Consider the following 19,757-nt stretch of genomic DNA (forward strand, 5'->3'; position numbering starts at 1 on the left):
AACAAATTTACAACCCTGATGAAACTGGTCTTTTCTGGTAATATGTACTGTGAAATACCTTTGTAACCTCTACAGAAAAGGCTCCAAGTGGTGTCACATTCTAAAACAAGACTAACAATTTTAGCATGTGCAAATGCTGCAGGAATGCACAAGTGCAAACTTTTCATAAACGGAAAACATGCACAACCTCGAGCATTTAAAGGAGTAACAATTTTCCAAGTTATATAGTGTGCAAATAAAAGAGCATGGATGACACAAGCGTTAATGAATGAATGGTTTGAAAATCATTGTATACCCTAGGCTCGGCAACATTTGAATTTGGTTGGTTTACCTGATGACTCAAAAATAGTCCTGATTGTAGACAACTGTTCAGCTCATACTTCACTTAAAGTTTTAGTGAAAGATAATGTATCCGTATTATTCTTCCCTCCAAATCGTACCATCATTCAGCCTATGGATATCAGAATAGTGCATGCGCTGAAATCAGGGTTTGTACACATTTTTGCACACGGAAATTAAGTACTTTTAAGGACCATTAAAGAAAAATATTAAGGAAATATGAGCAAATGCAAACTGAATAAATTCAATTAAAATTATTATCTATGCCTGAATTTCACGTTTGTAATACCATCCTAAAAATAAAATAGATCCGTACGTAGGATGCATTATTATTAAACATAAACTAATTAACATAATTATTAATAAGTTTGAGAATAAAATAAACTTTATGGAATTTATCAAGCATTAAATATTTTACACTCATAAAAGTTGGAAATATTTGAAAGAAGATAAGTGAAATTTTATTTACGTTTTACTAACAGTTAGCTTTATGTTGATTTTTTTTAAATGTTTCATTTTGTCACATACTTGCTCAGTCTAGAGGTTTAGTAAATAGCAGGCAGATTTTATGTCAAGCAGCACAGGTTGAAATGAGATGGAAGATTATAAACAGCATGATTCATAAGAAAAGTTTGGATGTTGTCACCACTACTGCTTGACTGCAGAGAGACCTGCTGATTGGAACAAACTTGAAAAGCCTGACATAAAACCTGGTTGGCAAGTTTTGAAAGTTAGTTAGGCTCTGTCTGACACAGTTAAGTGTCATAGTTTCGTGTAGAGTTCCTGGGGTTGAAACCCAGTTAATATACTTTAAGGTTCCAATAAGCCACTAAAGCCCAAGAGGTGATAAGTTGTTTTGTATTATTTTAAGTCTCACTAGATACAAATAATAAGTTTTACATGAATTTTTATATTTTTGTGTTTTATCTTGTGGCCAAAGTAAGGATTAATGAAATTCAATAACTCACTTTAATATGGAGACACAATTTTTAAGAGTAAAGCTACAAAACATTTATGTTTTGTAACAAGAACACTCAACAAAATATTTATGTATCTTTTTAATTTGAAGCCTTCCCAGACATTTTGGTTAATTTATATCGATTTCCATCTCTTTAAGCATCTTTTCTAACAATCAGAAATTTGTCTTAATACTCAAACCAATGTTCTCACTAGTTTCTGCATGCTTTATCTCCTAACTTGTCAACATCTCCACAATGCACCTATGAGGGTTTACTTGATCTGATAAAAGTTAAATAGTTCAAAACCCCTGACAGACATGAAGCAAATTATGTCTGAAAGTAACTACAATATCAGACAAAGGTTTAAATAAGCCTCTTATTTTAAAAGAATGTAGAACATAAAGACATGTTCTTATGCTAACAAAACCAATTGCAGCTCGTGGTGATGTAATTAAACAATAACAGTCAAATTCAAACTAAAAATGTGGACTAGTGGTCATTCAGTATGTATAGAAAGAGATCATCATGACACGTGGACTTAATACATGTGATCAAAGACTACACAATTTAATTTAAATTTAAGCTAGCTCAGTAACTCTATCATATGAGAAAACAGAAATGGGAAATTAGTAAAGGCTGAAATCATAAACAACTGGGTAATTTATATAATAATAACTGTACATATCTTTGAATCTTTGAAGAATAATTCTCTTTAAGTACTGAGTTTCTTTCTTCAACATGTTTCCTTTCTTTTTTAGAATTTTCGGATTTAATTAAGGATTTCTGTTATTCTTAAAAAAGAAAAAAAAAAAAAAAAAAAAAAAAAAAAAAAGTGTATAGAAAAATTTGCTAATTTTATTTCTTAAGTAATATGAAAGTTCAGAAAAATAGGAAATATATATATGGTAAGGACCGATTACAGAGCTGGTGTCACAGAATTTTTAGAATTTAGCGACACACCAAGCAACAAAATCTAGAAATTCGTTAGGCAGCAGAATTTAGGATCCACAGATATTGCATCAGGTGGGAAAATGCCTAGCTCTAGCTAGGCATGATTAGGTAAGCATGACTAGCTAGGAATGATGCATTAAAACATATTAGATGAATCTTTTAAATTGTAAATTTTCAATTTCTTTATTAATTAAAAATGCCTTCCTATAGAAACGCATTTTTTTATTTCTTTTATTTTTTATCCCACGCCTGCTCATTTGATAAGATTAGAAGCATTTTTTATATTTTCCATGCTTGTGTATAGTGAAAAGTAGAGAAAATAAAGAGAAGATAAAAATGTTAAGAAAAAGATTCTAGTATCAGAAGTAAAACATTCAAATATTATGTTTTCATTGTTCTTCCAGAAGTTCTCCAAAACATAAGAAATACATCCATTACGTGTTAATACCATGGAGACATTTTTCCTTTTGTCACATATTTCTTTTATCTTCTAGAATCGAGGGACTATAAATCTAGCCTTCAAATCCATCTAAACCTTTCAAGCTGCAATGCCTAAAGTCATAAAGAAAAATTATCCCTACCAATTCTGTAACAGCAAAACCCAGAAATATTTTGGAAAAAAAAAGGGGGGAGGGAAGAAGTGTAAAAATAATTTTATAGGGAAAACTGATGAATATTTTGAGAATTTTGAATATTTTGAGGCAATTACATAGGAAAAACTCTTACTATGAAAAAATTAAGAAGGAGACATTTTTAATTAACTACGTAACTAATTTTGCTTTTGCTAAGATCTGTTTAGTAAATTGTATTTTATAGCACTATACCTTGTTTATTTTTTAGATTCAAAATATTGTATAAGTTGCCAAAATAGAACTTTATAATAATATGGCAGCAAAAAATAAAAATGTTTTAACATTATTTTTTAAATATAATTTCAATATATTAAGATTATTTTAATGAAATTGATCAATGTTACAATGTTTTTAAAAAAATATCATCGAAAAATTCCCAGATCTGGTAATTAAAAATTTTCTATGGAAACTGATCTTAAAATTGCCAAAATGTTGATAAGTCACCAAATTTAGAGCCGTTTAATAAAAGAGTTTACATCCCCAAAAGCGAACACCTTGCTCCGAAACTTGAGGATCCCACCGTTTATATTAGAAATAGGAACAAATTATAACCCATGACCCCATTCAATCTTTCAAAAGGTAACCATATATGCCAGTGAATCACCAAAAATATTCCTCCAAAATGCTAATTAACACTCAAAATGGCAGCCGTAAAAACAGACAGAAATTTCAGATGATTAAAATTAAGGATCTTCTGCAGATTTTGGCCAAAATTAAGGACTTTTAAGGACCAAAAATCGATTCCAAAAAACCTAAGGACTTTTAAGGACTCTTAAGGACCGTACGAATCCTGTGAAATGCAAATATAAAGTAGCATTTTTAAAATCTATGTTAAATTTCTTGAACAATGGCAAGACTATTAAAGAATTTTTGAAATATTTTAGCATAAAATCTGCTGTGTGGAGCATCGCAAGATCATGGGAGGATGTGTTTCCAGATATGCTAAAATATGCTTGGCATAATTTATAGCCAGCTACCATATTTCATGGTGAGGATGATGAAGATCACAGCTGTGAATTTGAAGGTTTTCAATGCCCCAATCATCAATCAACTAACGGACGGCGAAATCTGCAGTATGGTTCTAGCTAGGTCCAGAAAATACTGCTACCGATAGTGAAGAAAGTGACAGAGAGGTTATTGAAACAAAAAAATTTCGATTCACAAGTTAGTTGGTATTCTCGACAAAGCAATTACAGGACTTGAACAGTGCAGCTTTGTAACTGAACAAGAAAATATGTCTGTTAATCAAATTAAAGAAAAAGTATTAGTACAAAAAATGAAGCAACTTAAACAACTTGCATTGAAAGAAATGTTTAATAAAAAAAAAAAAAAATAAAATAAAATAAATAAATAAAAATATTGAGGTGTTTTTTTCTTTTTTTTTTGTAAAATTTGATACCTTTTAGAATCCCTCTTTATTTCATAAATTATGGTTTCATATTTTTAATTGTATAATTTCTGCATGCCATCTTATTAGATTTAAATTGATGATCTATAATCCGGAAACATCCCAAAAATGGAATCGCTGAAGTCCCGACAAGTCCGGATTTCGGACTTTGTACCGTATTAAACATTACACTTTTTTTCTTCATCAATTTTAAATCCTCTACATTTCAGTTCTTAACATTCATCAGCCCCACATTACTAAATTCAGCTTTTTTCTTTCTAAAAAGTTTCAAGCAATGTAATTTCTCATATTTAAACCTGACAATAAAATGAAATTCTCAGATGTAAAGAATAAGATATCTAGCCTTCACTCACGGGCATTTATTAAAATCTATTTAATGCCACTCTACATATAAAAAGATAAATCTGCAGATGTTTAAAATTTAGAAAATGTGAGTAATTATGCAAAAAAAGGAGGGGGCAAATTAGCTATCACTTTCTTTGGATACCTGACTGCTGACATTTTGTTTTAATACAAAATGAATAAATAAAATAAAATTAAGAGCATCTATCAGTTTTAAAGTTTTAGTGAAATTATGTTAATTCATATTGTATTTTTTGTAATAAGCTTCAAAACTTACGAAATTGGCTCGGTAATGCCACTACTTTTACCAATGCCTCCACCAGTCCATCCCATCATTTTCATCATTTTACATCCAATATTATCTTCTGTTAGAGCACTGGAAACAGCTGGAGCACTTCTTAACTGCTCAGGCTCTATAGTGAACCCACTTGCATCTTGGTTTTTTACCTGCATAATAATTACCATCAGAATTTGAAATTCAAACTAAAACAAGCAAAACTAAGATATTGAACATTACAGCAGTTATATCAAAATCCTATAAACTAGAATTTTTCAGTTAAAAGCCTAGCACATAATACACAGTTAAACAAAAACACTAGAACTACCGACAAAAGTATGGGTTCAAAATTATTTACACCATGGATTGATTTGAAAGAAGCTTTGTGAGAATATAGTAGTAATGTAGCTCTCCCTACTATTCCTCGACTGTTTATCAGAAAAGGGGTGGGTGGAACATAGCCTAGCTATGGTTTTCAGCACCTGGATACAACTGAAGATTTCGCACACCCTCCTGTTTGCCAAGAAAGGAAAACATTTAATTCTAAAATTTTGTAAAATCAATTTGGTGCCACATGGATGCTGCATGGGGACAGATGACCCTTCTGCTCCTTCCTAACTATGCTAGTGGAGTGGAAAGATCCCATACTCTCACTAGATTTCATCCAAATAAGTTCAATGGATAGAAAAACTTCTAACAGCATTCTTTATTTATCAAATACATTTTTATCCTTTAGCATTTTATATATTGCATTCCTAAAGTAAGCACATGTTAGCTATTCAATGAATGCCTAGTAAAGAACTACAAGAAATTGCGGCATAAAATCACATTTTCTCATGCTGCTTGTTGAGATGAGACAATGAATGAATGAATAAGATGAATGATTTTTTACTAAACATAAATTGTATGTTACTATGTATTCAGCATGTCAGTGCAATCAATTTAAAATCCAGCATACTAATAATAAAATTAATTTTGAGAAATCAGTTTGTAAATAAGTTTACAGTATATAGTTGATATTGTTTATATTAATGGCATGCTTAAAAATATTTTAAAAGTATGTATTGACACACTTAACTGAATTATTAGAGTTACTTTCAAATATAAACTCCTCTAAATAACAAATTACTTAATAATAATGGCACAAATTAGAACTTACAGTGTACAAAAATTTATAAATGGAAACATACTTTATGGTTACAAAGAAATAAAAACATAATCAGTTAAATAATGAAATAATATTGAATTTAACTTTTAATGATTATATTTAATTCTTTTTATAGCTTTCTTTGGCTTCCTTATTCAGATCATCATAAATACTAATTCAGAAGACAAACAACAAAAATCAGCGTTATATTTACAAAAATAACGCTGATTTTTGTTGTTTGTCTTCTGAATTAGTATTTATTCGGCGTGTTATTGTGTCTTAATTATCATCATAAATGCTTAATGTGTTGATTACCTGGAATTGACTGAACATATGAAAGTCAAAAGCATCTGTGTAAAATCCCAAAAATATATATTTAGTGGTAAAATGCACAGTTTATAGGAAAGATTGATATGAGTAATAGAATTATCTCTCTATGTGTGTGTTTGTATATATATACATATATATATATACAGTAAGACCCCGCTTAATGCTGTTTCGTTTAGCGCTGTTTCGGTTTAGCGCTCTTTTATTTCAACCCGGGGATTCTCCGAAATTGTGCGCAGCGCTAGGTTTCCAAATAACATATCCGAAACAGTGTAGTTGTGTTTCTTGCTTTGTGGACGCATTTTTATCATTTGAAACATTTGTTGACATTATTGAAGTTTAAATTTGTATAATACTATAACGATTAATACAGTGACAAATATTATGATCTTTAGTTTTTATCATGGGTGATAATAAAAAACAAGAAAAGAAAGCAACCAGAAAAAGCATTTCACTGGAAACTCAAATGCAAGTGATTAGAAGATTAGATTCTGGTGAACGTCAATCTCAAATTAGTGCTGCATTGATTTTGGCAACTTCAACAATAAGGACAATTCTTAAGAATAAAGAAAAAATACTGTCATCGGCAACTGCAACTACGTCAAGCTCTGCAACTAGAATTACCCGTTCTAGAAATAACATTATAGAGGAAATGGAAAAACGACTGTCTATATGGATTGACGACGAAATTGAACGCAATATGCCATTAAGCCAATCTATCATAATGCCTTCTTGACAAAAAGGCAGAAAATTGGAAACCCAGAATAGACTGAATGATCTGACTGAGAATTTTATTTGTTTTTAAAAGTATATGCATTTATATTGTTTTTATTTTTGTAAGAAATAAATGTTTGTTTTTATTTTTATTAAAAAAAACATTATTAAATTTAATGCCTAACCATTTTTTTTCCGTCTTCCCCTAACCCCATTATTTACATGTTAAGATAGCCTCGCTTAGCGCTGTTTCGCATTACGCTCTACTTCGATGGAACGTATCCCCAGCGTTAAGCGAGGTTTTACTGTATCTGTATATTTTAAGTAAAAGTATTTATGAGTAATTTAAAAATCCTAATAATATTTACATTAAAGCTGCTATGTAATAAATCAATTATTTACTGTTAAAAAAGGTTTTTCGGATACCATCTCCAAGGAACAGAAATTTAATTAAAACGATGAATCATTGGAATAAATTTTAGTCAGTATTTCAAAGCAATAAATTATTGGAATAAATTTTAGTCAGTAATTTAAGCCGTATTTAAAGTTATATATATAAATAATTTTTTATATTTAAATAAACACACATATACATATATGTGTGTGTGTGCATATATATACATGTATGTTGTGTGTATAAATGTAATAATTCTGATGCGTAGTCATGACGGCAGAGTGGCAAGACGAGATAAAGATGACGAAACCGGATTCCAACAAATAACCAGTCTTTATTTTCGCACTTGTCAAATCATTTCTTAGCAGATAAGATATTTCTAGATCATAAGCAATTAGAATATTTTTTATATGCAAATTATATCATTTTAGAATAAGAAACAAAGGAGGGCATAGCAGCATAGAGATGTTTGCAGGGCAGAAGTTAAGGAAAGCAATGATATAATTAACTCGTGATATTTATACCAAAGTAGATGCAATTGTAGAGATAAACTATGATTGGTTACTACAGTTTTAGTTACCCTTTTCAAGTAGCGTTATATAACATAGAAGGATCTCGAATTTGGGAGAACAGATGAATTTAGGGGGAGAGCACCAAATCTAAAATAGTTAATTTTGAGGTTGTAAATTATTCTCAAGGCAGCTATATGTAAGATATAACAAAATATGACAGCTGCTTTAAGCATAATTGGCAACATCAAAATTTAATATTCTAGATTCGGTGCTCTTACCCTAAATTCATTTGATCCTTCTATGTTATATAACGCTACTTGAAAAGGGTAACTAAAACTAATATTAACCAATCATAGCTTATCTCTACAATTGCATCTACTTTGGTATAAATACTGAGCTAATTAAGTCATTCCTTTCCCTAGCTTGAGCCCTGCAAACATCTCCATACTGCTATGCCTTCCTTTGTTCTTATTCTAAGATGATACAGGGTTGCCACTGAAAGAGGAGAATGAAATTCCCTGACTTTTCCAGGTTTTCCAGATGTGTTTTGAGAAAATTCCAGTCTATCCGCATAGTGCGTGTTGGCTGCGCTGAGAGGTAAATTAATTATGGCACCACTTGAAAACACAAAAATCTGCCAATTGCATATGACTTATTATATATATAATCCTGAAAGCATTACTATTATAGCTATAATAGGAGTTGTTTTCTCCACTGAAGACTGAGATTAGAATCTGCCCAATCTGGATTAAAAAATGAGTTTTTCTGCAGACATTTTGCAGCTAAACAATAGAAAGAAATCTATAGAATGATATTTTAAAATAAATTCAGGTATTTTATATTTATTTAGCAGCATATATAAACAAAAATATGTGCATTAAATTTCATGATAGTATGTCATCATACTGCTAGATTTAGTTTCGAAATTATGCCAGAGAAATTTGCTTGAAATTTGAAAGTATTATTAACTAATAATAAATAAATTTAGAGGAAAGAAGAACATTAAATGATACAAATAACATTAAAATGAATTACTTAAAAATTGAATTACAATAACCAATGATATTTTGGCAAACATTAAACCTTAGCCTAGACGACTGGTTACTATTTTTTTATTTTACTGCAAAATGAAAAATAAGGCATTTAATTAAAATGAAAAAAAAAGTTCAAAATAATTTGCAGTAAAATCCTAGTCTTTGCTTTGGCCTTTGTACAATTTTGAAAACTGCTGCCAACACCAAAATGACCGGTTTACTACCCAACACTTTAAAGAGAGACTAAGAGACAGAAAGAGGTAACTGTTGTTACTGCTCATCATAATGTCATCAAATCCCATGTGTACCGTACATGGAGGTTAGAATACAGTCAAAAGTCATTAATTCGGACACCCATAATCTAAAATGATCTATAATCCGGACCTCAAAGCTACAAACTTTCATGCGCGTAAGAACTTTACGTCTGCGAATATGCGTGTGCGCAAAATACGTTTACGAATACGCGTTTAATGTATAATGGATGGTATAAGCTAAGCTAAAATTATCTAATTCAGTTAATGTTGCAGACTGCGTTGCTTCTTAATCTTCGAATTGAATTCGGCTTATTATTTTTTGCAGACTGTTAGAGCAATTTTATAAAAGTCAGCTTGAACTTTCGATTATGTCAAATAGAATTTCTGATATATATTTACTAATATGTAAAGGATCTACAAAGTGAAAGTATGTTTCGAAGTCCATTAAACAAAAAGTGGAATTGCTGCAAAAAATGGATAAAGGCATATCTTTGTTTATCTTTAACGCTGCGGCGCACAATGAATTGGAAGTTGATCTGTCAGCACTATCCTTATCTTCAGGGCAGATGTTTTTATTTTATTTGGCTTATAATTCCTTACTAAATGTAGTATTTCATCTCGATGTACTCCGTCTTTGATATGATTTAAATCAAATTCCTCGTCATTATAATTCGCTTCCGATAGCGAAGAAAGTAACAGAGGTTATTGAAAACGAAAAAATTTCGATTGACAAATTAGTCGGTATTCTTGACACAGCAATTACAGGACTTGAACAGTGGAACTGAACAAGAAATTATGTCTGTTTAATAGAATTAAAGAGAAAGTATTATCACATGAAACGAAGCAAAACTTAAACAACTTACATTGAAAGAAATGTTTAATAAAGTAAATAAATAAATATTAAGCTCTTTTTTTTTGTAAATTTTGATACCCTTTAGATCATAATTGTTCTTTATTTCATAAATTATGGTTTCATATTTTTAATTTTATCATTTCTGCATGCCATCTTACCAGATTTAAACTGATGATCTATAATCCGGAATTGCCGAAGTCCCGACGAGTCCAGATTAACGACTTTTGACTGTATTGTTAAGATAAAAAAACTTCTCTGCAACAGGAATGGCTCTGTCCCAATGTAGAGGGAAACAGCTGCATATGCACGAAATATCTGTCGCCGAAGCTAGCGAAGTTCGAAGGTCAAGTTTATCAAGAGTACATAAAATGAATATCATTTTAAATTTCCTTAAACTTTAAAGAAAGAGAAAATATTTTTTGTGCGAATAAATTAATTAACAGATTAGCTATTTTTTGAGAAAAAAAAAAAAAAAAATTTGTGCGAATAAATTAATTAACAGATTAGCTATTTTGAGGGGGGGGAATCCGAGTATAAATTATTACGAAAGTCAAAGAATGTTTCTTCTTAACACATGCTCCACAATTTCCTGTACACATAGCGGAGGGGAAATTCTCACCAAATCCCTTGGCGAGTTTTTCCCTCCGCTTTCTAGCGGCACTCTAGCAAACTGATTTACATTACGTCTATGGAACCTTTCTTTCTTTACATAGACATTCTTACATTAGAACATGGGGGCTATTCTAGCCTTCATGGCACCGTATATTAGGATTAAACCGATTTTGTTGTATACAAGAATGGGAAGGTATTTTCTTTAGTTCAACATAACCTGCACATGCGAGTCTTAGGATTCTCGAGGTTACTGGAAACCAAACTTCCTGGAAACTTGCTTAAAAGGCAATCTGATTGGAGTTGCGAAAATTGGCTCTACGCCAACTACCTGAATGACACTCAGCCGATACATAATTCGCCAACAAAGCCATCACTTCCAACATTGGCGCAAAACTCGCTTTTTTGGGGATTGCCGTATGACATTCCCTGACTTTTGCAGATTTTGACTAAAATATTTAAATTCCCTGACCTTTTCCAGTTTTTCCGGTAGCGTGACAACCCTGATGATATAATGTGCATATAAAAATTATTGAAATTTCTTATGTTCTAGAATCTACTAAGAAATGATTCTACTAAGAATCCTTATCTACTAAGAAATGATTTGATACGTGCGAAAATAAAGACTGGTGATTTGTCGGAATTCAGTTTCGTCTCGTCTTGTAACTCTGTCATCATGACTATGCATCAAAATTATTACATATATATATGTGTGCATGTGTGTTTATATATATATATATTCAGTTTTAATGAAAGTTTTTTGCCACCGCAATTATCGTCTGCGCAAACTGTTCATGTTCGCATGTTTAATTATATTTTGTCAAACGATTTTTGGCATTTGAAAGAAAGAAACTTGCTTTAGAACACTGTGTTAAGAACTTTGTTAAAAATTATAACTAAGTACAATGGAACTACTGCACTGCCAGTTTAGAACCATAATTTACTTCCAGTTCTGTTGCAAAAGGTCAACTACAGAATGTCACCAAATCATGTATACAGCTTCAGGTAAAAATGTTGTATCGTATGACACTGTAAAAGTTTAGTACCGAAAGTTCAAAAACAAGGACTATGACATTTAAGAAGCAAAGCGATCTGGCCGGCCTACTGATGTTGATGAGGCCCACTTGCAAGAACTTGTCAAAGAAGATCAGTATGCAACCACTCAAGAGCTTGCTAAGGAATTGTCCATTAGTTGCATTATGCATCACATAAACTTGATGTACACTGCTCAAAAAAAAAAAAAAAAAAAAAAAAAAAGAGAGACAGTCCTATATCTTCCGTTCTACTGGGGCGATTCACGAAATTCAAATTGCGTTCTTCATGTCTCGAAAGCGCGACTTAGGATATATATTAGATTTATATATAGCACTATTCTAACATAGGTATTTTGACACAAAATCGGACTTTTTCTGAAATAACATACCAATTTTTTTACATATTTCGATTCTACGACTCAAATTATGCCAGAATACCAAGTTTTGTAAAAATCGTACGAGTAGTTTTTAAAATATTAGCTCTCAAAATTTTAGCTCCTCAATGTTAATTTAATTTGGCAAATATTTATTTATATCTCTTTTTTTATTAAACGTTTTTGATTTTTTCTCTCACATTTTGAAATTTAGGTTCATTCCAAATAAAATTTACCCATTTTTTGTGTTTTATTTTTTAAATTTCTATTTTTAAATAATTTTTATAAATTTCTCAAAAAAAAATTTGAATTATAACCTATAAAATTTTTACCACCATCTTAAAGTAGGTATATTTTTAAGCATATCTGCAAAAAATTAGACTTTTTTATTCAAAATTTTCTAAGATATACACAAATTTACATATTTTCGCGGTTTGAAATATGGCATCTTTTTTTTGAGCGATAATAATGCCAAATGTGGTCTATGGATTTTTGTTACACTGTATTGCCACAGCTATTTTTAACCTTAAATTTCAAGTAAAATTTTACGGAGAATTAATTATATGACATTTTTTCCCACAATAATGCGTAATAAATATTTATTAATACTATATGAAAAGCTATTTTTTGAAATAAATTTTTTAATATTTTTTTAAATTTCTATCTTTTTTTTTTTTTAATAAGAGTAAACTTTTACCTGCGGTGTTTTATCGTCTGCTACTTTACTTCGTTTAAATCGAATTGTCTACAACTGAGAATTTTCGTTTAATGTTTATTTGAATTTTATGACATTAACTGCACTATTTATTTCTAAATAAACTGATGCTTTTGAAGTGGCTGAAAGAGCGGCTGGTACTATCATCCATATTTTTAAAGCACAGTATATTTTTATAGAAACATAAGATTTAGAATAATCATTTTTATAAAAGTCAAATTATGATATAAACCTACAACCCTCTAGAGACTGAATTAATGGAAGTTCAATGGTTATGTAGAAATGATCCGCAGCTACTTAATCATTGGATAAGTCAGCAGATTCTGTGGACAAGTAAGAATAATTATATAAACGACACCCAACATTCTGAATTCAAATAACAACGAGGATAGAATGTTTATTAAATGAATTCAAGAAGTTTTAAAACATAAAAAATCAACTCATTTTTTTATCCTAAAATGTATTTTTGTGCGTAGCGTATTTTCATTATTCTAATTTAAAATTCTAATAATTCTTAAAATTCTAATTTAGAATGTAATTGTCAAGAACTGAATCCTAATCATCAGTAATATATTAAGTAATTATTACGGTTATTAATAAATCCTTATAAAGTAATTGCAAATATTTCAAAAAAATTTCTGTCTGAATGCAAATATTTTTAATTTTACATTAATCAAGATTGCACACGATATTATTTTTTTGCACTTCAATTCTTAACGTCAGTTCTAGTAGAAGTTACAAATCAATTATATTTAATTAAGGATGGATTGGATTATTTAATTATGGCAAAGCACACGAGGGCTATCTGCCTAAAGGGCGGGATGCCTTCGTGGAGGACTTTCTAAGGGAAACTGGCTCGTATACACGTTACACATTGGGAAAACCACGAAAACACCCATGCAACCAGCCCGTTTGCGGGATTCGAACCTCGGACCGAACTACCAGTGATCAGCGTCTTTACCACTCGGCCGTTTGTGGGCCTTTATGTAATGGAAGGCGATAACTTTATTTAAAATGATTGTCAGGAATACCAAAATTGTTTCGAAAAGTTGGATACTTTTTACTATACTTTCAGAATGCTTAAAGAAAAAGAGAAGAAAAATAAATTTTTTTGTAAAATTTAGTATTTTTAATTTTTAATATTTTTTTTTTATTTAAAACTTTTCAATCTTATTATATTTGATTCTTGCGATTTCAAAAATAAAATATTTGACTAAAATATGAATAACATTTTAAGAAACCAAATGTAGGATAAAATTGTGTAAAGCAATGGGCACAATGATAAAACTGTTTAAAGCAGTGTATGCAAGTCATCCTAAGTTAAAATGTCGGTTATACATCTTTCTTATTTATATATATTCTGAATGGAACATTGAAAGGCGTGTAAAACTGTGTTTTACTGTATTTTCTCTTTTAATATAGTATGCAGTTTCCAAACGCATCGTAGTCTGGGTTACAAAGTATTCTTCCAAAAGAAACGCAGTTCAAATAAATAAAATCAAATTCTGGAAAACTGATATTAATAAATATATTTAAAATGCTCAGTTCGAAGGAATAAATAGAAAATTTTAAAACAATTATCTGAAGAGACAATGCAACACAAAAAATTAAAATAAAAGTATAAAAATTTAAAAATTACCTAAAATAATAACTATGACGAAAAATATATATAAAGAAAACTATTTGAAAAAAAAAATAAACGCTGCACCTTTATTTACGCAGTTCGAATGGGTAAATAGAAATTTATAAAACAGTTATTCGAAAAAAAAAAAAAAAAAAAAAAAAAAAGTGCAACTTAAACAATTAAAATTAAATTCGAAAAAGAAAAAATTACTTAAAATAATAAGTTATAATTAAAAATATAATATAAAGAATATTATTTGGAAAAAAGGAACGATGGTGACTTTTTTCCCTCTCATGGGAAAGGAAACTAGGTTGCCATATATTAAGAAGTTCGCCAAGTGAAGTATTCTTGGCGCAAACTGACAAAAAAGTGCCAACATAAATTTGTGAATTTCTCCGTAAATTTCGCTCCAAATTTTACAAAATTTCATATTTAGGCGTAATTTCAGTCGTAGAATCGAAATATGTAAAAAAATTGGTATGTTATTTCAGAAAAAGTCCGATTTTGTGTCAAAATACCTATGTTAGAAATTTGCTATATATAAATCTAATATATATCCTAAGTCGCGCTTTCGAGACATGAAGAACGTAATTTGAATTTTGTCAATCGGCCCAGTAGATCGGGAGATATAGGACTGTCCCATTTTTTTTTTAGCAGTGTACAAGTTCAACTGCTGGGTGTCTCATGAGCTGGCTTAAGCAGATAAGGACAGATGTGTTCGAACATGCACTAATCTGCTCAAATATCAATGCAAGGACAAAATTCTGGACTTGATTATCACTTGCGATGAAAAATGTATTTACTTCAATAACATAGGCTGGTAAACAGGTTGGTCAGCATCCGGTGAGCCCATCGGCACTCTCATACAGCACAATTTGTGTATCAAAAAGATCATGCTTTGTATCCGGGGGGGGCTGCCGTGGTACTACCCATAAAGACTACCTGGGAAAAGATAAAACCCTCGGCAGTAAGGTGTACAGTGAGATGAAAGTCCATGTTGAGGCTGCTATCAAGGAAAAATGTCAAACTGAGTTTCAGCACAAAAAGATAATGTTCCATTAAGATAATGAAAGACCACATGTGCCTGCATTCACTGGCTGTCCTCTGTACAGACTTGAATGGGATCTTTTGCCACTCACACCACATAGCCCAGACATCACACCTTCGGTTTCCTACCTTTTTTTTACACATGCAGTCTTGCTGGTGCCATCTTCCGTTCTGCACAGAATGTCCGAAATTGGTTGATCTGTTATTCATCTTGCGGACACCAAGTTTTTGTGCTGAAGGCTTTGAAGAACTACTGAAATGTTGGCAGAAAATTATAGATTTAGGTGTTGATTACTACCCGTGCTAAAGCTACTGCTTTCATGTTTTTTTTCCTAACTTTATTAAGAACATATTTTTGGCAAAACTCTTTTGCTACAACCATATATAACCATATATATATATATATATATATATATATATATACAGGGTGTACCGTAAATGTTGCGACAAACTTTTAGGGGAGATAAGGCACATTATAAGGATTAAGAATCGCATAGGTACCTATACCCGGAAATGTCAGGGGTAAGTGGTAGCAGAGAGGTAGAAGATAGGGAAGGAAACAAGAGAGTGATTAATTTTAAACTTTTACTGGACATGAATACAAATGGTGTTTTGACAGCTTGAATGTTACAACAGATGCTCAAAGTTTGCATCATCAGATGCCAAACATGCCTGATACCGACGGACCATTGATTGCCAATAACGTTAAAAAACACAGGAGTTTCTTTGATTGTAGCAGCTGCGCAGGTGAGTCTCACCACGAGATCCATTTCAGACACAATAGGATCGTGATACACAACACTTTTGATGGCTCCCCACACAAAGAAATCAAGCTTCGATAAATCTGGTGAGCGTGGGAGCCAGGGAACTAGTCCACCACGCCCTATCCATCGATGCAGGAATAATCTGTTCAGATGGCTACGAACATCCAGTCCAAAATGAGCAGGCGCCCCATCATGGAACCATGTGTTGCACCTCATATTCAGTGGAACATCGTCATGCAAGCTGGAAAGAACTTGCTCCAGAAAGATCAGATAATTCACGGCATTCATCCTGGATGGTAAAAGGTACGGTAGCAGTCGCCGACCAAACCCACTCACACACTGACTTCGAAGCGTTGTTGTGCCGCGTGGTGCTGCACACCGTGGGGGTTTTCTTGAGCCCAAAAATGCTGAGATTGTCTTGAACGAACATATAATCCCTAGTGAATGTTGTCTCATCCGTGAAAAGTACATAAGCTGGGAAATTAACATCATGGGCACTTTTTTGTAGAAACCACTGTGCGAAACCCACATGTTCAGGTTAGTCATCGGAAAGCAGTAACTGGACCCTTTAGAAATGAAAGGCGTGGAAGGACTTGGCGGTCAAGATACGCTGGACTATGGTATGAAATATTCTTAATTGAGAGAAAATGGCACGCATGCTGGTCCTTGGATTACTCTATAATGTATCCAACACATTTTCTTTCCTAAGGACTGAGCGAGTCGATCATGGCCTGCTTTCACTTGTCCTGCCATTTCTTAATGGCCCATAGTCACACAAATTTTGATTCAGACGTAAGAACAAACTATTGTGTGGTTGATGTCTGTCGGGGAAGCGTTCTCGATAAAAGTATGCAGCGGCTCTTCCATTACCCTCAGCTATTCCATATACTAAGTGCATGTCTGCAAGCTCTCTGTTCGTACAGCATTCCATGCTCTTTGTATGGTGCCTACTGCTCGAATGCGGCAATCCTCACTTTCCACTAGCACTCGCATACAGTGATGTTTCTGAGCATTGGTTCCTATGCAATTCTTAATCCTTATGATGTGTCCTACCTCCCCTAGAAGTCTGTCCCAACATTTGCGGTACACCCTGTATATATATATATACATTTTAAAGTTTATCTATCTATCTATCTATCTATATATAAGGCCGTATTGAGTGAAGATTTTTATCTTTTTCTAATTTTCCTTACTTTTGGCCAGTATTTAGTAAAGTTTTGATTGAACCTGTTGAAATTCAGTTTTAATTAAGACTATTACAATACATTTCTTACTTTTATTAAAAACATTTAAAATATTTTTCAAAATTAAAATTAAATTTTTTAATTTTACTTCAAAAATTTTTTTTGTACTTTATTTCAAAAACATTTTTAATTTTTTACAATCCTTAATAGTTTGCAACCATTTTTTCACATAATGTTACAGTTAGCATTTTTACAATTTTTTACACATTTTTACAATACTTCACAGTTAGCAAGATTTTTGCAACAGAACACGCATTTTACATTACTTAAAAATTTACAGAATAGGTTTATAAAATAGATCTAACAGATAGTAGCTTAACACTCAACCTCATATTAGCATCTTCTATTTATAAAGTTAGCAGAAACACACTACTTAACATCACTTAGTTTGGCAAATTTTGCTCCACTCTCCAAATACAAATATGGTTGGTAAGTTAAATTAAAATTTACTTGCCTTTTTAGTTTTATTGTTTTAGTATTATTTATGTATTTTTTATAAATAGTATCTAGTTTCTTTTCGATTTATATGCATAATTCATGTCGGGGAAGTTTTCTGCAAGCAAGAGTTTCTAAATTACTTTGGCTCTCTACTCTTAATTAACTTTTTTTTTAAATTTTAATTTTAGTCATTTACTTGCTAATTTCTCAAAATTCCACTTATTTAAATTTCTTTTTAGTAATTCACGGCATTTGGTTTTGAATTTTACCCTTGCATACACGGATGACGATACACGAATTGAATAATTGAAGAGAGAGGTTTAGAGGCAACTTCCCATTGATAAGTTCCTGCCTGCTCAACAATTATTCACTTAAGCATTTAAAAAATTTTTTTAGGATTAAAAATTTTTTTTGGAATTATATATTTATTCATGGATATTTTGATACTTGCACGTGATTTACATATGCTCTCAGAATTTAAATGATATTGTAGATTAGTTCGTAGCAATAATTAATCATTTATTTGTTTGCAATTAAATTTCATTAACTTTTATTTGCTTTTTACAAGTAGAGAAAGTTTGTTAAATTATTTAAATTTAATTTAACTTTACTATTTATTCTCTTGAAACTATTTTGTTTGGAATTAAATTTCATTAACTTTTATTTGCTTTTTACAAATAGAAATTATTTGTTAAATATATGTATATATATACACAAATATATGAAACAATGGTGCCTTTATAATTATCGATTCATAAAAGTTAGTGTAGCATTCCTACCTTTTATATTTTAACACAATTTACATAGAAAGGTCTGAGCTCCAGAATTTTGCACACCCTGATGTGCATTAAAAATTTTGCTAGTTTACATATTTTTATTACCATTATATTTCATATAATTTCAAATTTGAGTAATGTATACATGAATATTTTGGCCCTTTAAAAGTGAATGATGATTTTTGAATTCATCTTTTGTGGTTAAGACTGGAGTGGGAAGCAAGTAGATAGGGTAACCAGTAGCAAATTTTATAAAACATCAGCCTCGGAAAAAAATGGTAACAATTATACTATCATAATTTCCAAACTCTGAGATGGTCAGCTATAGTAAGTTCTACACAGTTTGAATTTTTTTTTTTTTTTCCAAATCTAGGGCAGGCTATTAGGACCACAGTTAGAGAAACGCTGGTGTAAGTGACAGCATTTCCAGCTAGAAACTAGACGCTATGTGGTTCAAATCCCACTGAATACACAGCAGAATCTTATGTTTCTTGGGGAGGACTAATGCCTCTATAAAAGCACCTGAACTAAAACATTGTGGATGATAACTTATCACCATGTTCATTTGCATTGAGGTAAATGCTTTAATAATATAGACAGGTGCTTTGTGGTTGCCAAAATTGCAAACACTGCTTTTGATAACTTTTGTAACTGTATGTTGTTCATTTTTTGAAAAAAAAAAAAAAAAAAAAAAAAAAAAAAACTTAATTTCTTTTTGATGAAACTTAGCATACTAACTTTTATAGTATAAACCTTTTTCCTAAGTTTTTCCAAAGTATCTCTCGCAGCTGCAAGTTTAGCCTCTTTTTTAGTGGTTCCTGTACCACTGCCAACAGTCTCTCCATCAAAATTAATTTCAGCCCTGCAATAAAATAAACATTCTGAATATACTGTATGAAAGATATACATTACAAATGGCAAAAGTGAAATAAAAGTGTAAGTTGTCTATCATCATTTGTATATCATTTCTCATACAGAAGTTCGAAACT

At 31.2% G+C, this 19,757-nt stretch overlaps 1 protein-coding gene across 5 annotated transcripts in view; it reads right to left on the reverse strand.

The window, feature by feature from the left end:
- LOC118183506 (uncharacterized) overlaps positions 1-19,757 on the reverse strand; it is a 155,060-nt gene that overhangs the window by 31,825 nt on the left and 103,478 nt on the right. For all 5 annotated transcript variants that reach the window (XM_085819280.1, XM_085819285.1, XM_085819282.1 and 2 more), the window contains exons 5-6: positions 19,507-19,630; positions 4,909-5,078 (exon numbers count right to left, since the gene is read on the reverse strand). In XM_085819280.1, the coding sequence (XP_085675406.1) occupies positions 4,909-5,078; positions 19,507-19,630 (294 nt within the window). The remainder of the gene's footprint in view (positions 1-4,908; positions 5,079-19,506; positions 19,631-19,757) is intronic.

The sequence above is a fragment of the Stegodyphus dumicola genome, chromosome 1, assembly GCF_044657685.1.
Source record: "Stegodyphus dumicola isolate Sdum_Otavi_A_Nest chromosome 1, ASM4465768v1".
Taxonomy (NCBI): domain Eukaryota; kingdom Metazoa; phylum Arthropoda; class Arachnida; order Araneae; family Eresidae; genus Stegodyphus; species Stegodyphus dumicola.